This window comes from Vipera berus (assembly GCF_964194415.1).
Source record: "Vipera berus genome assembly, chromosome: 3".
NCBI classification, from domain to species: domain Eukaryota; kingdom Metazoa; phylum Chordata; class Lepidosauria; order Squamata; family Viperidae; genus Vipera; species Vipera berus.
Genome location: NC_138204.1, coordinates 65205606 through 65230472, shown reverse-complemented (window position 1 = coordinate 65230472; position 24867 = coordinate 65205606). Strand labels below are relative to the sequence as shown.

Genomic DNA, 24867 nt, shown 5'->3' with positions numbered 1-24867 from the left:
AGGACTATAAAATAAAAAAAGAACCAAATAAATTGGCTTAGATTAAGTCTATGTGTCCCATATATCTCACTACTACAGTATCAGGAGCTGCTTTCCAGAAATTCCACATGTATTTCGAAAAAGCTCCTGACTGAAATTCTGTTGTCAAATATTAAGCACGGGTTCATCCGCAGGAAAAGTATGTTGACATCATGAAATTAAAATCTCTCCCCTAAAAAAACCCCATATTCCTAGTCAAATTCCCACATGAGTATTATCTAAGCCTGATCTTGCTGTCTGCCATTATAAGAAGTGATGGATGTTTTTAATTATATTGATGTTTCAAGTATCAGACTGATTCTTCATTGTCCCAATATTAAGCTTGGAGAGCTTCACACAATACAAATATTTGTATTACACAATGGCCTACGTTTGTTTACATATTGGAGGAAAATATGTTATTGCTGAGGAACAGTCAATAAAACTATCATACCATATTAAAAGTTCAAAAGAGACCGTGGGATCAAATAGGCTAGCTCTATTCTTTATTGTGTATCTATATAACGTTATTGCATGCATCACCAGCAAACCCACAACAGAATCACGCCATCAGGGTATTTAGACAGAACCTGGATAAGCCAGTATCTTGCTCACATCCTGGCACTCAAGCATACAGGAGACCTGATCCACACCATCTAAACAGCTGAGAGGATGGCATGGGTGAAGCTTCACAATCTTCCTCAACTTCCCATACGTTAAATGTGTTGGGGCATCATTGTGACAACTGAAAAACACTGCATTTAAGGCAGCGAGGTAACCGGCAGATCTTGATGAGCTGAACTGGAGCCTTATTAGGGCAGAGGTGGGCAACTACGGCAACTGTATGACCTGTGGATTTCCAGTTGTAAAGTTGCTCACCCCTGTGTTAGAGGGATTACAAACCATTTCTGGACCACTTTTCCCTGGGTTTTGGGCTGAAAGGAAGACATTGTCTACTTACCTCTGGTTCTGACGCTGGAGAGTATAGACAAGCATCATCTTTGTAGTTGCCTGCTGCAGCTATCATGATCACTCCCATCTGCACCATCCGACGAGAGGCGGCATTCAGGATCCGGCTATAGGTTCCAGCCAAGGGGAGCAAAACAACCAGGGGACTATAGGGCTGGACAGCCAGGGTCTTTGCAATGAATTCCAACCCTATACAGTAGGGCAAAGGATAAAGGGCAAAGGATTAGCGCCGTTGCATTTCTTTTACCCAGTGCAAATTCCAAATTTTAAAGACACAAACAGGAAGAACATTCTTTTTTAAAAAAATGTTTTTCCCTGCGACAAAGGATTGAGGTGCAAGGGAAAAACAGACAGCTGTCAAAGAAACCATGTAAATCTGAAAAATAATGCATTTTTCCACTTTTTAAATTGATAAAAAATAAATTAAACTCTTTGTATCTCAAACCCTAACCAGATATATGTGTGCCTTTATGAAAAGATAAATTTAATTTTGGAAATTCTGGACTCAGTTCTGTTCAGAATTTAATAATTCTAATATTAGCCAAAAGTATTTTCCCCTTTTTCCTTCTCTGACCTTTAACCACAATGCGCAACAAAGAATTTTGAACTCCAAATCTTGCAACTATTTTAAAACCGTGCTTGATTCAACAAAGGTATTAAAGGCATTAACCCTTTCTAACTGAACATGATCCCTAGTGACCACATGGATAAATGCATGCAGTTTTTAGAGGGACACAATACAGAAGTAAATTGCATTGCTTTCTTTTGGGGTCTTTTTCCAAATACTATCAAATTATTTATTATCTCTACAATAAATATACAAAGTCCTTCACATAATATCTTGGCCTGTAATTCCACCTCTTAAGAGAATGCAGTAGTGGCCCCTCTGGATAACCGTAGGGGTTTTGTTTTGTTTTTTTCCTAATATGTATAAGCCAGAGCTATAAGCTACGATGTGGATTGAGGACATGTCAACCTAATTCTGAATCAAACCTGAGTCTTCTGAATGTGCTACTGTTTGCAATTCAGGAAACGGATATATAAAACATTTATATTAAGCCAATATTCAGACAAAACATATTAAGAAAAAGAGTATATAGAAATGTATAATGTAACATTGTCTTCAGAAATACATAGCAAATAAAATTGAGAGAAATGCTCACAGCAACCTACAACAATTTGCAAATCCATATAAAAATGAGAGAATGAATTTTAATTTTAGAAATGATTGAACCCACACTTGCCACTACTCACCAATCAGCGTGCCGCTTACGGTGCCTTTCCCTTGGCAGTTGAGCACCCGCAGACTACGGACATTGGCACCTTTCGCAACTCCAGCATCCCTTCCATTCACCACACCTGCCATGTGGGTCCCGTGGCTGTCACACTTACTGGCCTTCCATGAAGCAGAAAAACAAAGTTTTTCACTTCTTGCAAGCCCAAACACATGTAGTGTAATAATAAGATGTGCACATCAAATAGCGCTCAAGGCAACATGCAAAATCAAAAGTAAACTAGAGCTTTAATTATAGGTAGTAATGAAAAAGACTCATCAGTCGGGCATTCTCACCCAATGTGTCAGTCACCAAGAGGAACAAGCACCTCTGCATTCTCAATGGAGAAAGAGATGGCAAATAACAGAAGATTTCAAAGTCTTGGACAGCTATAGCCAACTCTACCCATCACCCATTTCCCAAATGATTCATTTATACCAGCATATTCTAATGAAGGAATAAAACTCATCATAGACATATTTAGATGCCCCGGATCCAGAGAGGCACCATCATAAGTACTTGATCCAACATCTTTCTAGGAAGTGCTCCAAAGAGCTACAAATTATGTTTCTTATTGCTGATTGGGTTTTAACTCTATAAATATAAAAGCAGAACCTAGCCAAACTTTATGAACCAGATGTTCCAGAACGTGATGAAATATAGTGAGGAGAGATCTCCACAACCGAGGGGGGCATTCCAGAGAAGTAAGAGGCAACTCAGTCCAGATGTTATGTGTGAGAGAAAGAGGATGAAGACAGCCCTTCCCTAATAGTTCACAGAGTATACTGTATATGCAGATAGTAGAGTCCTCAGTCTGGCAAGGGTTTGTATATAGCTGTGAAACAATAAAGAATTCAGCCTGGAATGTGTTATTCTTGGTTTTGGGCCTGACACAGGTGTACTGAAATTACCATTCCCAGAATTTCTCCCCACCAGAAAGAAGAATATCTACCTGGCGGTGAAAGCGAGTGCCGTCCTCTTCAGGGACATTCTCAAACTCAGTCACAAATATTTTGCCTTCTATTTCCCGATGGGTGCTCTGGATACCAGTATCTAACAGATAAACTTCAACCAGTTCACCACCATCTATAGGGAGAATCAATGATACCAGAAGGATACGTATGGCAACAGTTAAATGCATTTCTTATTTTAATTTGTTTGTCAATATTAATCCAATTATTCAGCCAAATATTACAACAATGCAAGGGTGGTGTTAATTTTAATTTCTCTTAACAATGGAAGGAAATGAGTTAAATATTGTGATTCTATGTCAGAAAGTCAGACTTAAAAATCTGGATACTAGAAGGTGAACTGTGGACTGCAGTCAATATATGGACATAGTAATTGCAACACAGTTTGTCATTCTGAAGTGTTTTTTTTAAAAAAATAGCTGGAAATGAGGAGTTGTGGCTGAGGCTACACCTTGTATTATTTTGACTCTGTCTCCAACATACTTCTACTGGCAATTGGTATAAAGTCCCCATTGACATCAAAACGAGCTTATCTCCAACCATCAATATTAGGAACAGGAAAGGAAAATGCAATTCTAATAAAAACTATAGCAATCGTCACAGATCAGTCTTCCTGATTTCTTCGCATAATATATTCCCAATCCAACCCAGCCCAACCTCCAAAAGCTCTTTTTAGATATCCAAAATAAGAGTCGGAAGGTCTCCAGTCTCATTTACAGTAGGTGCTACACTGCTTAGGCCACAGGTCGGCAACCCGCGGCTCCGGAGCCGCATGCAGCTCTTTAAGCCGTCTCCTGCGGCTCCGTCGCCTGGTGCGCGCGCAGCTCTCTGAATGGGTGGAGGTGTGCGCACACCTCTCGGAACGGGCGGCAGCAGTACCCATTTGGAGACCTGCTGCCGCCATTTGGAAAGCTGCCATGGCCCGTTTACAGAGCTACCGCCTTCGGTAGCTCTGCAAACGGGCCGTGGCAGCTTTCCAAACCAGTGGCAGCAGGTCTCCAAACGGGTTATCGGGCGGAGGTGCGTGCGCACCTCTCCAAAGGTTTGGAGAGCTGCGCGCCCACCTCTCCGAACGAGCGGCAGTTTGGAGGTCCCAGGGGGTGGCTCCGGCAGCGCCCGGGGTGAAGGCGGCGCCGCAACCCAGCGCCCGTCACCAGGGAGACCCGTTGCCGCCGGCGTGCAAGTGCGTCCACATAAAAAAAAGTGGAATTGCGCGCATGCATCCACGCATGCGCATGCGCAAAATGTTTTGGTTTTGCGCGTGCGCGTGCGTGGATGCACGCGCGCGGCTCCCAGTTTTTTTTATGTGTGATGGAACCGGTTCCCAGTGGCTCTTTTGCTTTTTCAGGTTGCCGACCCCTGGCTTAGGCTGAAATACTCTCGCTCCAAATAAGGGTTTTGTTTACTTTTTCTAAGTATTTCTTAAATATATATCCTGAAAGAGACTAAAATGGATCAATGATTTTGAACTGGGAGAGCATCAGAAGTTTCCCCTAAACAGAAACACCTGCCTCCTCTCTTGGGCCTCTTATTCTCCATTCACTCTCATAGAAACGAGAGGATTACTGTTTTTCTGTAATCCCTAAGGAAGAATAGACTCAACTTGATCCATATTCTACGGCAGAATTTGAATTTGTATCCCATTTTTTAAATTCTTGTTGAAATGTGGAAAAGATGAAAGGGATAGCTTACTGGGGGGATTATACTCATTCAGCGTGTCCTGTTCTGGGACAATCCGGCCAAGATTCCAAGGAATGCTTTGAGCAAACACGTAAGAGTCCTCTTCTATGTAATCCACATGCGGGAGTTTCAAAGCCTGCACAAAAGAACCAGAAGAAAGTATTGCAGCACAAGCAACAGGACTATCGTATTCTTTTGGGGGAAAAATTGCATAAAGGTTGCGAAAGAAGCATCTTATACTTGCTTCTGTTTTACCACACTACAAAACAACTTGTTCCAGGTTGACTCTATAGACAGCCATTGCAAATGCAGTACCAGTAAACGGCAGGTAATTCTGCTATACATTTTGCAAAGCATGTTTCAGCCCAAGATGTAAAGCTGTTGGCATTACAAGAACCACACAAGAATGTAAAAGATGAATCTGAGAACTGAGCCTTCATTCACCTAATCCATGATGGCTCAGGAATTCTGGAAGCTGAAGTCCACAGGTCTTATATGCCCAACCCTGATCCAATCTATATAATATAACATACAACTATCAATATGCTTTATGTTCTATACTCTATACTGGTGATTCACAATGTGGGTCATATGTTCTCCCCACCCCACCCCCCGGAGCCATATGCTTTACACACATACACACACACTCAGATACATATGCAGACAGACATCTGGCCGCGAGCATAGTGCATCGTAAGACAAGAACATTTTCAATGTTCTGTCTTTAGAATGCAAAAGCAAAAAATGTAAGGACTGAGGATAGAATGCTAAATTGAGTAGAATGGATAGCTAGAACAACACAGAGCAAATGAAAATATCCCCAGTAATTCCTGGGAATAAAAAAAAAGCAAACAACACAAAATTCTTTATATTATAGAAAAATCTTTATTCTGAAGTACTTTTTCTATAGACAAATTGTTTTTGAGGGGAGTTGTCCAGGTTCTCATCCAGTTTTACAAATAATCTCCCCAAAAGGATCCAAAACACTCTCTGAGGGTCACTTCAGTGGTGGGATTCAGCCGGTTAGCACCACTTCGGCAGAACCGGTAGCTAATTTTTTGTTGCCCAGGCCCAGAATGCACTTCCAGAAGTGGCATCCACACAGAGAACCGGTTGTTCACATATTTGAATCCCGCCACTGGGTCACTTCAATATTATTTTATTGATTGTTTTAAAATTATTGGCCACACATCTCCAATGGTCTTCCTGCCTAATCTTAACTTTCAACACCCCTTTTCCATCTTTTCCGCATTGAATTAATTGCTTCGAAGGTGTTAAAAATCTAATGAAATGAGAAAAAGTCTGCTTCAAATGATGGGAGTTGTAATCCAGGAGGTTAAGGTTTTTGGCTCTATACCGTTGCCTCCACCTGGAGAAAGTTGCTCTGCAGAGATTTCATCCAAGAGTAGAAAGTCTCAGCAAAGCTTGACTTCCCCAGTGAATCATTTATTTCCCTTAAAAAATTTTTCCCAAGAAAGTGCCTCCGAGTGGGGTAGATTCCAATTCTCAAAATTCCCAACCAACCAGACCATTTGCACACCAGGATAGGGAAGGCCATCCTCAAATGTGGTGCCTGGGCGCATCCACTTCCGGCCACTGTGCTGTTGCACAAGTGTTCTACCACGTTTTGTGTACAAAGCAACCTGATATCCATTTGGCATCCGGGAACCATTAACCAAACACTCCTCCTTACCCTGCTGGGTCTTGCAACATTAGCTGAAACTTTTGAAATGTTTGCACAGCATCGGCAATGGCTTAAAAAGCTCCCTGATTTTCAAACTGTAAACAAAACAGCAAAGCTCTTGCAGAATGCCTCCCCTACCCATTAAATGGGAACAGGAGAGATTCACAACTGAGACCGTGAAGTAGCTACAGAGGATATGGATGCCAGCAGGAATTATGTGGCCTGAGTGGAACTATGTCTATTACTGGGCAAGCAAATCACTCCTAAAAACAAGCCCTCTCAACAAAGCTGGGTACAGCCTCATGATAAAAGCATACTTTATACGTATACTGCCATTTTTGCAAACATGGCTGAAGCCACAAAGATATGGTAACTATTGACATCTGTTCTCTATCCATCACGAGTCTGTGAACGTTCAGAAAATCAGAGGCATATCATTATAAAAACAATTTACCAAAGCATAGAGGTGTACAAGGTGAAAAATGCCTACTTTTCTATAGAAAAAGCCCTTTCTAAAAATGCAAAGGAAATAATCAAAAATCAATTACTAATGTTATAAACAACAACAAAGGGTACTATAAAGACTAGACTCTATGCCATTCAAAATGGCAAGATCCAAATTTGTAGCTAATTTTCTCAGTGAACTATCTCTGTAAAGTATGTGTTTACATGCCCTGCATGTGATGGTAGATAAGAATAATCTCACACAGTCTTTGAGAATTCTAAAATTAGTATGTCAACAATTCCAATGTCCAGAATGTGCTTTGGTTCTTAAGGCAAAGTAAGTATAGAATTACTGCCTTATCATAGCTTAAGCAATTTGCCAAAATACAGGTCACTTCCAAGTAAAATTTTAAGTCATTTGGAATGCCATATTCAGTAGCTGCAATATGTTCATATTTTTTTTGCTGAATAAAATAAAGGGTTTTTTTGTCACTCCTGAAAAAATCCAGAAAAGCAAGTGGCAACATCTAGCCAACTTTTACTAACCTATGGTGAGTACCTGAATGGGAGACAACTAAGAAATCCCATAATTGGGAAAAACACAACTATTATTGCTAAGAAAATGATGTGGGCCCCTCTGAATAATCACCAGAAGTCGCTTCAAAAGAATCTGTAGTTAAGATTAGCACAGACTGACTTTTTTCATTGATGAGGAAGGATTAAATATAAATCAAGCCTCCGTTTATGACATGCTTCATTACAGTGATGCTTTTCATTAGTACTCAACATTATCTCTAGCCAGCAATCATGAGCGAGGACACACAAACATACACGCACACCCACAAACAGATATGGAAGTCTTCTGTAAATATGGTAAAATTAATTCTTTGCAATGAAGACTTGTACTAGATTGCCCCAAATGATGGAGAAATTCTATTGCTATTGACAGTTGTGTTAATAACTGGGAAGACGTACCATAGTTGAGAACAGGGGTGTCCATAATGTATGGTCAAAAAAGTCAAGATGGCTACCATGGTAATTTGATCAAAGCTTTGCCCATAATATCCCTGTAGTCCTTAACTGAAATTGAACCCATAATTAGTCATAAGTCATGCCAGTCATTAAGTGACTCATAACATGACTGACCCGATTTGATGACATTTTTTTTTAATCCCATTTATATCCCGCCCTTCTCCGAAGACTCAGGACGGCTTACACTCTAAGCACAAACCAATGTGCTTAGCAATAGCCTTCATTCTATGTATATGCCTGCTTGTTAGGGCTTTCCCCCCCCCCCAAGCGGCATTATTACAAAGTCAGCTTAATTGCCCCCAACAATCTGGGTCCTCATTTTACCTACCTCGGAAGGATGGAAGGCTGAGTCAACCTTGAGCCTGGTGGGATGCGAACCTGCACTAATTGCAGGCAGCTGGTGTTACTTAAGGAGGCATTAGCCCACTGCTCCACCAAGGCTCTTTTTGTGAGTCATTAGTGAACACGGCAGTCATAAAGCAAACACTGCTATCACAAAGCAAAGCTATTGTCCAGAATGAACGTTTTGGCCAGAAACTGGAAGTAAACACCACTTTCTGGCAAATAAATTATAAATCAGTCATGTGACCATGGGACACTGCACGGCTGTGATTTACAATGTTTTTTACTGCAAACAGCAGCACTGGGTTGATTACTCAGTGCTGAAAATGCGATCACGTGACTGTAAGGGGCAGGCTTCCATTGGAATTTCAAGTATGGCTCGTAAGTAACATTTTTGGGGTCCATCATAACTTTAAATGGTTACTAAGTGATCAGTCATTAAGTGAGGACTACCTGAATGAACAGAAGCCATTTTTTACATGCAAACTCCTAGGGTTAACTGGCAGGTTAACGTGTGGACAATCAAGTTTGAATTGAACTTACCATATGCAGCACATCACTGCTCATTTTCACAACAAAGCCCTGGATAAGCTCCTCAAAGATATGCAGGATTTTGGTCATATAGCCATGCTTGGCTGCTCTGGCTTGCAAACGCTTGACAGTTTGTAGGATTTGGGATTTAAGGGTTTCCTCCTTGAGCACCACAATATAATGTCCAGATAAGCGCCATGACTCCTGGGTTCAGACAAGAAGAAGCAGAGAATGGGTCAGAGGGCAATCAAGTTTGGATGACACACAAAAAATATGTTGATAAAATGCAGTAATCCAGTGGAATGCGTTGATCTAAAAATAGCCCTCCAAATATGTTAAATTTCAAGTCCCAAATTCCCTTGGTTGGTCATTTAGCGGAAGGATTATGGAAGCTGAAGTACACGTCAGTTGTATCAGTTATATATAAAGTAAAGAGTATTTTACTCCGTTTGTGCCTGGTGCATAGTCTGGGTGGGTTTCACACCTGATTGAATGAAATGTCCTGAAAAGTCATTCTAGAAAAAATGTTTCTTTTCCAGAATTTCTATGTAATGTAATCTTACTCAACACTATTACACTACATATTCATTTTTATCAAAGTTTGGTAAAGAAGTCCAGGATTTCATAGCCATAAAACTGCGGTTGAATCAAAAGATACTACTCCAAATCCCACACTATCTCTAATTATGCCCTGAATATTGTATATTAACTTCTCTGCTAATTAATTTGAGGAACCTAAGGATTTCACATTGAATTCAAATAACACATTCATCAACTGCTATCCTGGTTTAACATTCCTTCTGTCTAATTATATGAGGGCAATTCGGAAATAAACCTCCATTTGGTTATCAATGACAGACACTCGCAGATACAGAACTTTTTATTATACACATTAGAAAACTACAATATTACATTACCTTTGGCCATTCAAATTGAGGCACTTGTCATAATGTCTTACAAGGTTTGAAATTCCTTCTGCAAAAAAATCTCCCACCTATGAATGAAGCCACCCTGTAAGGGCATCATGAACCCATTCGGTGTGTTTTGTGCTCCTCAGAAAAGAGTTTTGGCACCCAACGAGCACAGAACTTGCAGTATCCCAAATTTTCTGTCACTACCTTGTATAAAATAGTCTGAGAAACTTGGGGAAAGTGTAAAGAAAGTGCAGACATCATGAACAAATGGACTTCACGGACCTTTTTGTCAATTTCCTGCACAAATTTTATCGGGTGGTCACTTCTTGCCTCATCCTGCACGTCGGTTCGTCCATCTTTAAACATGCAACACCACTGACGTATGACACCTTGACTCATTACACTTGGTCTGTAAACATTACACAGTTCACGATGAATCACAGCTGCCAAAAGTTTTTTCGCAGAAAGGAACCGTATTACTGCACACACTTCACATTTGGAGGGATTTTCTATGTCAAGGTTCATATTCAATTGATCTAGTGGATGAGACAACTGCAACACAATCTTCTTCCATTCCTCACTGCCCACTGAACTACTGCGCATGGCGCCATTGGACGGGCGTCGCTATCCCTGCCTATTTCTCTGACATGCTCAAACGGAGGTTTATTCCTGAATTGCCCTCGTATACTCTTTTAATTGGTTTTGTTTATAGAAATACGGCTGTTGAAAACCATGAAGAAACTGATCAAATCAGAAATCAAACAATCCTGCTTTGGCACTTGTGATGGGAGAAGAGACAAGTATTTGGCAATTTCCAAATCACTCCACCCATGTCAACTGAAAGGACAAGTCTTGGGTGAGGCTGGGGTAGAGATGGGTTTTTACCGTTGACTAGACTGGCTTGACTAGACTGTAGCCATCAGTCAACACTCGCTTTGTTTTTGCACAAGTGTTTTTCTATGTGGATTTGCCCATCAGCTGATAGTTGGTTAGATTTTAGATCCAGTTTAGTGCTCTCGCAAAAGAGCACTAACTCTCTATTCAAAAGGAGCATAACAGGAGTTTCATGCTATTCTAGAAGAGCTCTAAAGTCATGCTTAAAAGCAGTTCAAGCAAGAACTAAACAAAACAGCAACTGTGCCATGGAGCATCAAAGAGATAGCTCTCTCTTCCGCCTCACCTCACAGCTCCCCGCCCAGCATGGTTGATTAGATTCCATTCAAACTAATTCTAGTCTCATAGGTAGGACTCCACTCAAGAGACCTGGCAGATGCAGAGAGAGAGCCCGCCTAAAAGTAATCAGATTCTCCTACATTATATCAAGAATGGCCCTACAATCCCCATTTTCCTTTGCAATAATGTTTGACTAACCTGGCAGATTTTACACAATTTATGGTATCTTTAAGATAGTGTTGGAATAAGGAGAAAATACACCAGAATGAAGAAAAGGGAAAAAAAATAGCTTGGGAATATTATGAGAATTTATATAAGCAACAAGTAGTTTCAGATGATAGGATAAAACAATTCTTGGGAAAAACAGAGATACCTAAAGTACCAGAAAAATTTAAAAAGCTACTAGAAGAGAAAATAACAATGATGGAATTAACAGAAGCAATTAAAAAACAAAAGAATGGCAAAACACCAGGACCAGATGGGCTACCAGCGGAACTATATAGACCATTGCAGGAACTGTTAGGCAATGTAATGCTGGAACTCTATAACAAACTCTTCTCTGAAGCTAAGATACCAGATTCGTGGTCGGAAGCACTTATTACCCTGATACCAAAGGAAGAAACGGAAATACAGAAAATAAAGAACTATAGACCGATTTCCTTGCTGAATGTGGACTATAAAATATTCGCATCAATCATGGCCGAAAGGCTTAAAAAGTTCCTAAACAAATTTATACATATGGATCAAAATGGGTTCCTGCCCAAAAGACAGATTAGAGACAATATGCGAATTATATTAAACACATTAGAATATTATGAAACACATCCCAAAAAACAGATGGCATTGATGTTTTTGGATGCGCAGAAAGCATTCGACAATGTGAATCGGCAATTCACGATAAGACAACTACAGATTATGGATTTTAGGGAGAAATTTATAAATGTAATTAAAGCAATTTACAATAAGCAAATAGCCAAAATAATGATTAATGGAGATATGACTGAAAAGAGTAACATTATGAAGGGAACAAGGCAGGGATGCCCTTTATCCCCATTATTGTTTGTATTGACACTAGAGGCACTAAATAGAACTATAAGACAGAATAAGGATATAAAAGGTATGAAAGTTAAGAGAGAAGAATATAAGCTACAAGCTTTCGCAGATGATTTAGTATTTATCTTGGAGGAGCCACTAGACAGGACCTGTATTAATAGAACAAATAGAAAAATATGGTGAGGTAGCAGGTTTGAAGATTAATAAAGATAAAACAAAAATGTTAGTGAAAAATATTACTGAAAAACAAAAAAAAAAGAATTGATGGAAAAAGAGATACAGATTGTAAAGAAGGTAAAATATCTGGGGATTCACCTGACAGCAAGATGTACAACAATTAAAGAAGATAACTATTACAAATTGAAAAGACAAATCGAAGTAGATTTGGACAAATGGAAAAAGGTGCAACTATCATTAATAGTGATAGCAAACACTCTTTTCCAACAACCCAAGAGACAGCTTTACACATGGACATCACCAGACGGTCAACACAGAAATCAGATTGACTATATGCTCTGCAGCCAAAGATGGAGAAGCTCTATAAAAACAAGACCAGGAGCTGACTGTGGCTCAGACCATGAGCTTCTTCTTGCAAAGTTTAGGCTTAAATTAAAGAAAGTAGGGAAAAGCGCTAGGCCAGTCAGGTATGAATTAAATCATATCCCTGTTGAATATACAGTAGAGGTGACAAATAGATTTAAGGAATTAGATCTGATAGACAGAGTGCCTGAAGAACTATGGACAGAGGTTCGCAACATTGTACAACAGGTAGCAACCAAAACCATCCCAAAGAAAAAGAAATGCAAGAAAGCAAAATGGCTTTCTGAGGAAGCTTTGCAAATAGCTGAGGAAAGGAGGGAAGCGAAAGGCAAGGGAGAAAAAGAAAGATATGCCCAATTAAATGCAGAATTCCAAAGAATAGCTAGAAGAGATAAGAATGCCTTCTTAAATGAACAATGCAAAGAAATAGAAGAAAACAATAGAATAGGGAGGACCAGAGATCTTTTCAAGAAAATTGGAGAGATGAAGGGAACGTTTAATGCAAAAATGGGCATGATAAAGGACCAAAATGGCAGGGACCTAACAGAGGCAGAAGAAATTAAGAAGAGGTGGCAAAATTACACAGAAGAACTATACAAGAATGAGCTTAATGTCCCTGATAACCACAATGAGTTGGTCACTGACCTCGAGCCAGACATCCTAGAATGTGAAGTGAAGTGGGCCTTAGAAAAGCTGAGCAACAACAAAGCTAGTGGAGGTGACAGTATTCCAGCTGAGCTATTCAAAATCTTAAAAGACGATGCAGTAAAAGTGCTACACTCAATTTGCCAGCAAATTTGGAAAACTCAACAGTGGCCACAGGATTGGAAAAGATCAGTTTACATTCCAATTCCAAAGAAAGGCAGTGCCAAAGAATCTTCAAACTATCGCACCATTGCACTCATTTCTCATGCTAGTAAAGTTATGCTTAAAATTCTACAAGCTAGACTCCAGCAGTATGTGGATCGAGAACTACCAGAAGTACAGGGAGGATTTCGAAAAGGCAGAGGAACTAGAGATCAAATTGCTAACATACGCTGGATCATGGAGAAAGCTAGAGAGTTCCAGAAAAACATCTACTTCTGCTTCATTGACTATGCTAAAGCCTTTGATTGTGTGGATCATAACAAACTGTGGCAAGTCCTTAAAGAGATGGGCATACCAGACCATCTTATTTGTCTCTTGAGAAACCTATATGCAGGCCAAGAAGCAACAGTGAGAACTGGACACGGAACCACTGATTGGTTCAAAATTGGGAAAGGAGTCCGGCAAGGCTGTATACTGTCGCCCTGCCTATTTAACTTATATGCAGAGCACATCATGAGAAAGGCAGGGCTAGATGAATCAAAAGTTGGAATTAAGATTGCCGGAAGAAACATCAACAACCTAAGATATGCAGATGATACCACTCTAATGGCAGAAAGTGAAGAGGAACTAAAGAGCCTCTTGTTGCGGGTGAAGAAGGAGAGTGCAAAAGTTGGGTTGAAACTAAACATTAAGAAAACCAAGATCATGGCATCTGGCCCTCTCAATTCCTGGCAAATAGATGGGGAAGAAATGGAGGTAGTGACAGATTTTATTTTCCTGGGCTCCAAGATCACTGCAGATGGGGACTGTAGTCAAGAAATTAAAAGACGCTTGCTCCTTGGGAGGAAAGCCATGGCAAATCTAGACAGCACACTAAAAAGCAGAGACATCACCCTGTCAACAAAAGTGCGTATAGTCAAGGCTATGGTCTTCCCAGTTGCAATGTATGGCAGTGAAAGCTGGACCATAAGAAAGGCTGAGCGCCAAAGAATTGAAGCCTTTGAACTATGGTGCTGGAGAAGACTCCTGCGAGTCCCTTGGACTGCAAGGCAATCAAACCGGTCAGTCCTAGAGGAGATCAACCCTGACTGCTCTTTAGAAGGCCAGATCCTGAAGCTAAAACTCAAATACTTTGGCCACCTAATGAGAAGGAAGGACTCACTGGAGAAGAGCCTAATGCTGGGAAAGATTGAGGGCAATAGAAGAAGGGGACGACAGAGAATGAGGTGGCTGGATGGAGTCACTGAAGCAGTAGGCGTGAGCTTAAATGGACTCCAGAAGATGGTAGAGGACAGGAAGGCCTGGAGGAACATTGTCCATAGGGTCGCAATGGGTCGGACACGACGTCGCAACTAACAACAACAAATCATTAATGGGCAGGATTGTAATAATCAAAATGAATATATTACCACGATTGCTGTTTTTGTTTTCAACAATACCAATAAGATTGGAAAAGAAATATTTTGAGGGGCTAAATAAAATAATTTTGAAATATATTTGGCAGGGGAAAAAGGCAAGGATTAATTTAAAAATGTTACAGGATGCAAGACTCAAAGGTGGGTATAGCTTACCTAATTGGGAATTATATTACCAGGCTGCAGTAATGTCATGGATGAGAGAATGGATTTTATTGAGGAATACTAGATTATTAACATTAGAGGGACATGATTTACAGTTGGGATGGCATGCATTCATATGGTATGGGAAAAATAGAATACACAGCTATTTCCAGAGACATCATATCAGGAATTCTTTATTGATGGTTTGGGAGAAAATAAAGAGGAAGCATTACTTGAGGATTCCAGCTTGGCTCTCAATGATGGAAGCGTTAATACCGTATTTTCCGGCGTATAAGACGACTTTTGAACCCCTGAAAATCTTCTCAAAAGTTGGGGGGTCGTCTTATACGCCCAGTCGTCTTATACGCCGGAAAAAAATCAGCTATCGGGCGGGAGCCGGCAGGACTGCCCTGTGCACGCGCGTGCTCCCCAGCTGTTAAGGAGCACTCCTTAGCAGCCGGGGAGTGCGCGCGTGTGCAGGACTGTCCTGCCGGCTCCCGCTCGACGCTCTTCCCTCTTCAGGCAGCATCCCCGAGGACTCCTTAGGAACCGGGGAGCGAGCGAGCGGGAGAGCCAGCCAGCGAGCGAGCGCGCAGGCAGGCGGGCGAGCAGTACCTGCTTTCGCGCCGTGCCGGAATTTCTCCCGCGCCGGCCTCCCAGATGCCCCTCGCGCAAGCTCCGGATGCTGCCGCGCGCCGCAAGGGAAATAGCGCGGCTTCGTCTCTTTCGCGCTGTCTTGCTAGCGGGAGAGCCAGCCAGCGAGCGCGCAGGCAGGTGGGCGAGCAGCACCTGCTTTCGCGCCGCGCCGGAATTTCTCCCGTGCTCGCGCGCCGGCCTCCCAGATGCCCCTCGCACAAGCTCCGGATGCTGCCGCGCGCCGCAAGGGAAATAGCGCGGCTTCGTCTCTTTCGCGCTGTCTTGCGAACGGGAGAGCCAGCCAGCGAGCGAGCGCACAGGCAGGCGGGCGAGCAGCACCTGCTTTTGCGCCGCGCCGGAATTTCTCCTGCGCTCGCGCGCCGGCCTCCCAGATGCCCCTCGCGCAAGCTCCGGATGCTGCCGCGCGCCGCCCGCCGAAAGGGAAATAGCGCAAAATAACGCGGCTTCGTCTCTTTGGCGCTGTCTTGCGGGCACCGCCGCCGCCACCCCTCAACGTGCGTCCCCCCCCTCCGCAAGAGGGTGTCATTTGTCGTGAAAAAAAAATTGGAAGGGGAGAAAGCGCCCGACGTACGTGTGGGCTATAGGTAACCCAACCCTAGACCGTGGCAGCAGACGGCGTTGGGATAGGGGAGGCGAGGCCTCTTCTTCCTTCCCTCTGAAGAGGCAGCCCCGGCAGTTCTTCCACCAGGCTTACTCCGTTTGCTGAATCTTTGTAGTTACTTAAGTAAGTGCTAGGCATTTTTAATAGGTCGCATCCTTTCTTTTCTCCACGTATTGGCACCTCGCCTTTCTACGCTCTTACCTCTCTGGCGCTGTGTTTGAATACACCTACATGCTGCACGCACCGGTAACTTTAACAAGCCAAGATGACGTCAAAATGATTGTACCACTGATACGACAAAATCATTGTACCATTGATATGAGGGTTTGGTCATTAGCATTCCTCCACATGCCTCCCTTTCCCCGACCCGTGAATCCTTTGCAAACACACATGATAACCATCAAAATCCCTTTTCAGGGCAAACCATATTATGAATTCTCTTTCCCCCCCCCCCCAGCATTTTCTTACATGAGAGATTATAAATTAGTCCTAAGGAGTGCTCGTTAACAGCTGGGGAGCACGCGCCTGCGCAGGACTGCCCTGCTGGCTCCCGCCAGACGCTCTTCCCTCTTGAGGCAGCATCGCTCCCCGGCTCCTAAGGAGTCCTCGGGGATGCTGCCTCAAGAGGGAAGAGCGTCGGGCGGGAGCCGGCAGGACAGTCCTGCACACACGCGCACTCCCCAGCTGCTAAGGAGTGCTCCTTAACAGCTGGGGAGCGCGCGCGTGTGCGCAGGACTGCCCTGCCGGCTCCCGCCAGACGCCAGCCTGCCCTGCTTCCTCCACAGTGAGAGGGGAGGGCGTGCCTTCCCAGGCTCGCTAGTTTTCCGGCGTATAAGACGAAAAATCTTGAAAATCATCTCAAAAGTTGGGGGGTCGTCTTATACGCCCAGTCGTCTTATACACCGGAAAATACGGTACACTCCAATATGTTTAACATGGGAAACATTATAAGATATAAAGACCTACTAACAGATACGGGGAAGCTGAAAACCAAACAACAATTAGAGGAACAAGGAATAAAGATGGATTGGTACACGAGAACGCAAATACAATCTAGATATGAAAAAGATGCTAAATAGATGGTTTTAATTTGGGGAGAACAAAGTTAGATGAAATACGGGAACTGAAGAAAAATGGATTAAAAAAATGTATAGCTACTTATTATAAAGGGAATTAGAGGAGGAGCAAGTTAAGGAGTCAATGATAAAATGGTCAAGAAATTTTGGATATACGATTGATTTAGATAGATGGCAGCAATTGTGGGAAAGAAACTATAAATTGACAATGGCGACAGCATATAAAGAAAATATGTACAAGATGTTCTACAGATGGCATATGTCTCCAGAAAGACTAGCTAAAATGTTTAAGGCCAGATCTATGAAATGTTGGAAATGCCATCAAATACCAGGCTCTTTCTATCATATGTGGTGGACGTGTGCAGAAGCTAAAACCTATTGGAACATAATCAAATCATGGATAGAAAAGATGATACTTCAACGTATAGAATTAAGACCAGAAATATTCCTGTTGGGTATTTTAGCAGAGAAATATAGCAAAGAGAACACATATTTGATTATTCATATAACCACTGCAGCTAGGATTGTGTTTGCACAAAACTGGAAGGCACTGAAAGCTCCTCCAGAAGAAGAGGTGATTAGGAAAATAATGGAATGTGCGGAAATGACTAGATTAACAATGATGATTAAAGATAAGACAGAGTCAGAGTATTATGAAATTTGGGGAAAATTTTACAAGTGGGTGAAAAAGAAAATATGCTTAAAAGACAGCTAACACTAATTTAGATGGAAGAAAAATGAGGAGATAAGGATATTATCATACCTAATATAGACATTGAAAATCCAGGGAGAAGAGCTGCTCGGACATCACCCCTGAATTGTATTGGAAGAGGAATGGGAGGGAAGAAAGGAGAGGAGAGAGGGAAGAGCGTAGAGGAGGGGGAAGGAAGTAGGAAGGTTGGAGGGAAAGAGGAGGAGAAGTGGGGAGAAACGGGAGGGGAGTGGTGAGGGAAAGAGGAGAGAAGAGGAAGAAGAGGGAAGTAGGAAAGAAAGGAGAAAGGGAGAAAGAATGTAGAGATGAGGGAAGAGAGGGAAGGAGGGTGGATACAGTGAAAGGGGAAATGGACGAGCAGCACCCAAACTTAAGTTTATGTATCTATGTATGGCGATATACTTGTTGACTTGTTTGTGGAAGAAATGGGAAAATAAAATTGAATATATAAAAAATAAAAAATAATTTTTAAAAAAAGGAATAAGGAGAAAATACTACTTTAGCACCCTATCGAAAAGGACAACCTAAGCCTCATGGGTCAGAGGCAACATGAAGACAGGAAAAAGACACTGTCAGGCTTATTTGTGCCATTGTTTGTTGCAAAAAAGAAAAAATGTCCTCCATCTCAAAGAGGAGATTAAAAAACCTGTGAATATAGAAACTTGCTTGCCTGCCCTTTTCAGTTAACATCCCTCATCCAATATTGAACTAGAACTCTAGGATCCTGGAAACATCAGGTAAATTTTTCTGGTGTCTCTTGCAGAAATTAAGCAAGTTAGCCTCCATCATTATTTTACAGTCCTTCTCTGCCTTGGCCGGTGCTACCACTGCATAGGAATCAAATGTACTGAGAATAAATACATTCCAACCAAACAAAGAAGGCTCAGAGATGCCTTAAAACAAATCAAGCGAGCATAACGTTGTGTAGTTGATACTTGCTCCTCTGCTCAAATGACTGTACTTCCTGGATCAAATAGCTTAACTCATACACATGAGTTCATTTTTAATTAAGGGTTGCCCAAGAATTCTTAAGAAAACACAGGGACTTGTTTCAGAAGTTTGGGGTTCTTTAAACAGGATGCTACAGGCATACACTTGTTGGAAAACAGTGAGGAATTGATAGTTTTTCTCACTCCCCAACCTTGCTCACAATTCTCCGCAAAGGTAGGTTATGGGAGTGTTAGCGCATCACATTAACTGCAAACAGCTGCCTTAGGTCACACAGTCAAAATGATTGATGTCTGGCCAATTTTCTAAAATGAAAGGTGTTTTTTTTGTTGCACACAACATCACATTGCAGTACTGTTGTGCTTTATTTTAAAAATCCTTCAAGGGAACTTGATTGTTTCATAAAACATAATGGCAACATAGTTAACCAGCAACTTGTTAGTATGGTCATCCAACCTCTTCTTTGTCAGAATAGAACTGAATGAGGTTAAGAAGATACTGTAAATCACTGGTGAGTCACCAGTTATAGTTACAATTTATCCAAATAATTTTCTATAGAAAAAGTAAAATGATCTTGTGTCAATGCTCTTCCAGCCTGCTACATTTAGGCATAAGCTAACACTTAGGATTGTGAGATCTGAAAGAGGCTTCTCAAAATTTCAGATTTTTTTTAAATCTAGCGTATTATATCTGAAAGTCTCCAAAAATTAAGCTTCCTGTATGGTATACACAAGGGACACGGTGGCTCAGTGGGTTAGGACGCTGAGCTTGTCGATCAGATGGTCGGCAGTTTGGCGGGTTGAATCCCGAGTGCCGCGTAACAGAGTGAGCGCCTGTTACTCATCCCAGCTTCTGCCAACCTAGCAGTTCGAAAGCACGTAAAAATGCAAGTAGAAAAATAGGGACCACTACGGTGGGAAGGTAACAGCGTTCCGTGCGCCTTTGGCATCTAGTCATGCCGGCCACATGACCATGGAGACGTCCTCAGACAAGCGCTGGCTCTTCGGCTTTGAAATGGAGATGAGCACCGGCCCCTCGAGTTGGAAACGACTAGCACGCATGTGCGGGGGAACCTTTACCTTTACCTATGGTATACACGACCCTCACAGATTAATTAATTAAGTTAGTCTTTGTTTCCGCATGAATTTCTACCCTTCTATTCAGAAAAAGCCTTTCTTCAACCCACTGCAGGTTTGTTGTGCATCTTCATAGCATTTATGCCTTATTGCACAGCCTTATTCTCCCTTACTTCTACATTTTCCCATAACTAAGGGGCTGCACCAGTCTAAATCAAACCCTGCCTATCATTATTCCATGGTGCCAGCCCTTCAAGGCAGATCAGACAAGGACGACAAAGTTACGAATGCTAATACTACTTTATTACAAGGTTATAGCAACAGATTCTTGCAAGTTTGGATGTGCTTCTCCACCTCTTCCTTTAGCTTCCTGAGAATTAAAGTCATGCCTGAGATGCTTACTCAGACTGTATTTCTTCTCTGGATTCAGATCCTTTTATCTGACCAAGTAACCTGTGTTTTGCCTCTCTTCCTCCTGTTCTCCTGAAGTTTGCTCCCACTGCCCATTGTAAGTGGTTACTAAAACCACAACGCAGAGAGAGAGTGTGTGCCTTCTGACCCATCCACCCATCATTTCAATTCTCACCATGCCTTCCATCAGGGCTCCGAATGTGGCAGCAGAATGCCCCAGGTAAGGGAGAAACACCAAGTCCACATGGGGAAATCCAGGGTTCAGACAGAGGGGGAAAAGAGACAGAGGACACCTGCCATGGCACTGTTGCTAGTATTGTCCTAGTGACCTTCCTGGGAGGCTGTTAAAAATACTAGATCCTTGTTCTGGAGCAAGCTAGGGAGACTGCAGTGAAGGATTGACCAGAGTCATATGCTTCATGACTAGATAAAAGCCACCTTGCATGGCTTTTATACTGGAGCGTTTCAAGGCAAAGAAACAGAGCTTCCAATACCTCTTCTTTGGAACTGACAGCTGTACATAAAGAAATCCCAAATCAGTGGAACCAGGCAATTACAGAGTGTCCCAAAGGTGGTTTTTTCAAAAGGCAACTGGACTTTGTTTTTCCTTGAAGACATTTTGCTTCTTAGTTCTAAGATCAATTAAAAGCACCTCTGGAACAATCATGACCTGGATGACTGAGAATCTCCATAGACTTTCAGAGGAATTGCAATGTTAACAACTGCCCCACATTTGTCTTCTCCCTTCCTTTTTTTTTTCCTTTATGCCGTTTAAGGGCAAATCCATACAATCCCACAGTCATAACCCACTTCATCTGCAGCCTGCCTCCCTAAATGACCCTGTAAATTTACTGGGCGTATTCCGAGGAAAGCAATCATAACGGAGCAGCTTGAGATCATCAGATCGTTGCATCAGGCAGATGCATTTCCTCATTAGGCAGCGTCCTCTGCCGACTTCACCATCACAACTGTGGCTTCGGTGTTTGGATGCAGCTACCTGATTATCACAGTAGTCCAAGTCTATGCCCCAACCACCATTGCTGAAGAGGATGAAATTGACCGGTTCTATCCCTACAGCACCTTATAGAACTAACACCAAAAAATGATGTCCTTATCATCATGGGGGATTGGAATGCTAAAGTAGGAAGCCAAAAGATAACCGGAATAACAGGCAACTTTGGCCTTGGAGTACAAAATGAAGCAGGGCACAGGCTGATAGAATTTTGTCAAGAGAATACGATGGTCATAGCAAACACTCTTTTCCAACAAGCCAAGAGACGGCTCTACACATGGACATCACCAGACGGTCAACACAGAAATCAGATTGACTATATGCGCTGCAGCCAAAGATGGAGAAGCTCTATACAGTCAGTAAAAACAAGACCAGGAGCTGACTGTGGTTCAGACCATGAGCTTCTCATTGCAAAGTTTAGGCTTAAACTGAAGAAAGTAGGGAAAAGCACTAGGCCACTCAGGTATGAATTAAACCATATCCCTGTTGAATATACAGTAGAGGTGACAAATAGATTTAAGGAATTAGATCTGATAGACAGAGTGCCTGAAGAACTATGGACGGAGGTTCGCAACATTGTACAACAGGTAGCAACCAAAACCATCCCAAAGAAAAAGAAATGCAAGAAAGCAAAATGGCTGTCTGAGGAAGCTTTGCAAATAGCTGAGGAAAGGAGGGAAGCGAAAGGCAAGGGAGAAAAAGAAAGATACACCCAATTGAATGCCGAATTCCAAAGAATAGCTAGAAGAGATAAGAATGCCTTCTTAAATGAACAGTGCAAAGAAATAGAAGAAAACAATAGAATAGGGAGGACCAGAGATCTTTTCAAGAAAATTGGAGAGATGAAGGGAACGTTTAATGCAAAAATGGGCATGATAAAGGACCAAAATGGCAGGGACCTAACAGAGGAAGAAGAGATTAAGAAGAGGTGGCAAAATTACACAGAAGAACTATACAAGAATGAGCTTAATGTCCTGATAATCACAATGAGGTGGTCACTGACCTCGAGCCAGACATCCTAGAATGTGAAGTGAAGTGCGCATTAGAAAAGCTGAGCAACAACAAAGCTAGTGGAGGTGACAGTATTCCAGCTGAGCTATTCAAAATCTTAAAGGACGATGCAGTAAAAGTGCTACACTCAATTTGCCAGCAAATTTGGAAAACTCTACAGTGGCCACAGGATTGGAAAAGATCAGTTTACATCCCAATTCCAAAGAAAGGCAATGCCAAAGAATGTTCAAACTATCACACCATTGCACTCATTTCTCATGCTAGTAAAGTTATGCTTAAAATCCTACAAGCTAGACTCCAGCAGTATGTGGATCAAGAACTACCAGAAGTACAGGCAGGATTTCGAAGAGGCAGAGGAACTAGAGATCAAATTGCTAACATACGCTGGATCATGGAGAAAGCTAGAGAGTTCCAGAAAAACATCTACTTCTGCTTCATTGACTATGCTAAATCCTTTGATTGTGTGGATCATAACAAACTGTGGCAAGTTCTTAAAGAGATGGGCGTACCAGACCATCTTATTTGTCTCTTGAGAAACCTATATGTGGGCCAAGAAGCAACAGTGAGAACTGGACACGGAACCACTGATTGGTTCAAAATTGGGAAAGGAGTCCGGCAAGGCTGTATACTGTCATCCTGCCTATTTAACTTATATGCAGAGCACATCATGAGAAAGGCAGGGCTAGATGAATCAAAAGTTAGAATTAAGATTGCAGGAAGAAATATCAACAACCTAAGATACGCAGATGATACCACTCTAATGGCAGAAAGTGAAGAAGAACTAAGAGCCTCTTGTTGCGGGTGAAGAAGGAGAGTGCAAAACTTGGGTTGAAACTTAACATTAAGAAAACCAAGACCATGGCATCTGGCCCTCTCAATTCCTGGCAAATAGATGGGGAAGAAATGGAGGCAGTGACAGATTTTATTTTTCTGGGCTCCAAGATCACTGCAGATGGGGACTGTAGCCAAGAAATTAAAAGACGCTTGCTCCTGGGGAGGAAAGCCATGGCAAATCTAGACAGCACACTAAAAAGCAGAGACATCACCCTGTCAACAAAAGTGCGTATAGTCAAGGCTATGGTCTTCCCAGTTGCAATGTATGGCAGTGAAAGCTGGACCATAAAAAGGCCAAGAATTGAAGCCTTTGAGCTATGGTGTTGGAGAAGACTCCTGCGAGTCCCTTGGACTGCAAGGCGATCAAACCGGTCAGTCCTAGAGGAGATCAACCCTGACTGCTCTTTAGAAGGCCAGATCCTGAAGCTAAAACTCAAATACTTTGGCCACCTAATGAGAAGGAGGACTCACTGGAGAAGAGCCTAATGCTGGGAAAGATTGAGGGCAAGAGAAGAACGGGACGACAGAGAATGAGGTGGCTGGATGGAGTCACTGAAGCAGTAGGCGTGAGCTTAAATGGACTCCAGAAGATGGTAGAGGACAGGAAGGCCTGGAGGAACGTTGTCCATGGGGTCGCGATGGGTCGGGCACGACTTCGCAGCTAACAACAACAACAACCTGACGATATAAACCGTCCAAACCAGCAAGGCGAGACTCCTCCGGTCCGCGCAGCCAACGCTGCGCTTAAGCTGCCTTGACCGGGCGAGCGAGGCGATCGCTACACCCATCGCAAGCGGCAGCGGCGCCGCTTCTTTCCAAACCGCTACCAGGAGTTCACCCGAGCACCGCGGAGCCCAGTGGGGGCAAAAAGAAAAAAAGAAAGAAAAGAGCCCCAACCCCGAGGTGGGGAAGCTCCACGCGCGTCTCACTCCTCCTTCCTTTTTACCGCCACCTTTTCGCCTCTCCCGCCGCCTCACCTTATTGCTCCGGTAGAAAGGTGCGGGTGAGCTTCGGTGTCTGGCGACCTCGGCCAGGTTCTCCTCCTCGAAAGCGAAGGCGCGCATCAGGTCTTCGCCTTCGTCCGCCTCGGAGTGAGCGGCGGCGGCGGCGGAGGCCGCCGGAGCTGACCAAGCGAGCGCGCCGACGAGCAGCAGCAACCACCGCGAAGCGCGCGAAAAGCCAGGGCTGCCCATCGCGGCGCGCTTTGCAAAGCAAGGGTTGGAGCGCGGGAAACCGCAACGCCGCCCTTAGAGGGAGAAGCCCAGCGGAGCCAGGAGGCCTCGCCCTCGAGGCGACCCTGTTTTGGGACCCGGCCTGGTCAACCGACTCGGGTTTATCAACTGCTTTTCGCTTTGCGGGTCGCTCGGAAGTAGCAAACGCTAAGCGGCCATCCCGGCGAGTGCGCACCCTCACAAGGCGCGCAGAAACTCCGCTTGCTTTTGCTTCCCTCCCCCTGGCCCACACGTTCGTGTACTCCTCTAAACCTTTGGGGCGGGGATGTGCCGGATCACGCCACCGTTTTCCCATCGGACCATCCT

At 42.9% G+C, this 24867-nt stretch overlaps 1 protein-coding gene across 1 annotated transcript in view; it reads right to left on the bottom strand.

The window, feature by feature from the left end:
- The window catches only part of PCSK9 (proprotein convertase subtilisin/kexin type 9), a 35492-nt gene extending 10919 nt beyond the window's left edge, over positions 1-24573 (bottom strand). Inside the window, exons 1-6 of the mRNA XM_081323690.1 lie at positions 24307-24573; positions 8958-9149; positions 4925-5048; positions 3214-3347; positions 2242-2383; positions 980-1176 (exon numbers count right to left, since the gene is read on the bottom strand). Coding sequence (XP_081179816.1) covers positions 980-1176; positions 2242-2383; positions 3214-3347; positions 4925-5048; positions 8958-9149; positions 24307-24522 — 1005 coding nt within the window. The 5' untranslated portion in view covers positions 24523-24573. The remainder of the gene's footprint in view (positions 1-979; positions 1177-2241; positions 2384-3213; positions 3348-4924; positions 5049-8957; positions 9150-24306) is intronic.
- Between the last annotated feature and the right edge of the window lie 294 nt (positions 24574-24867).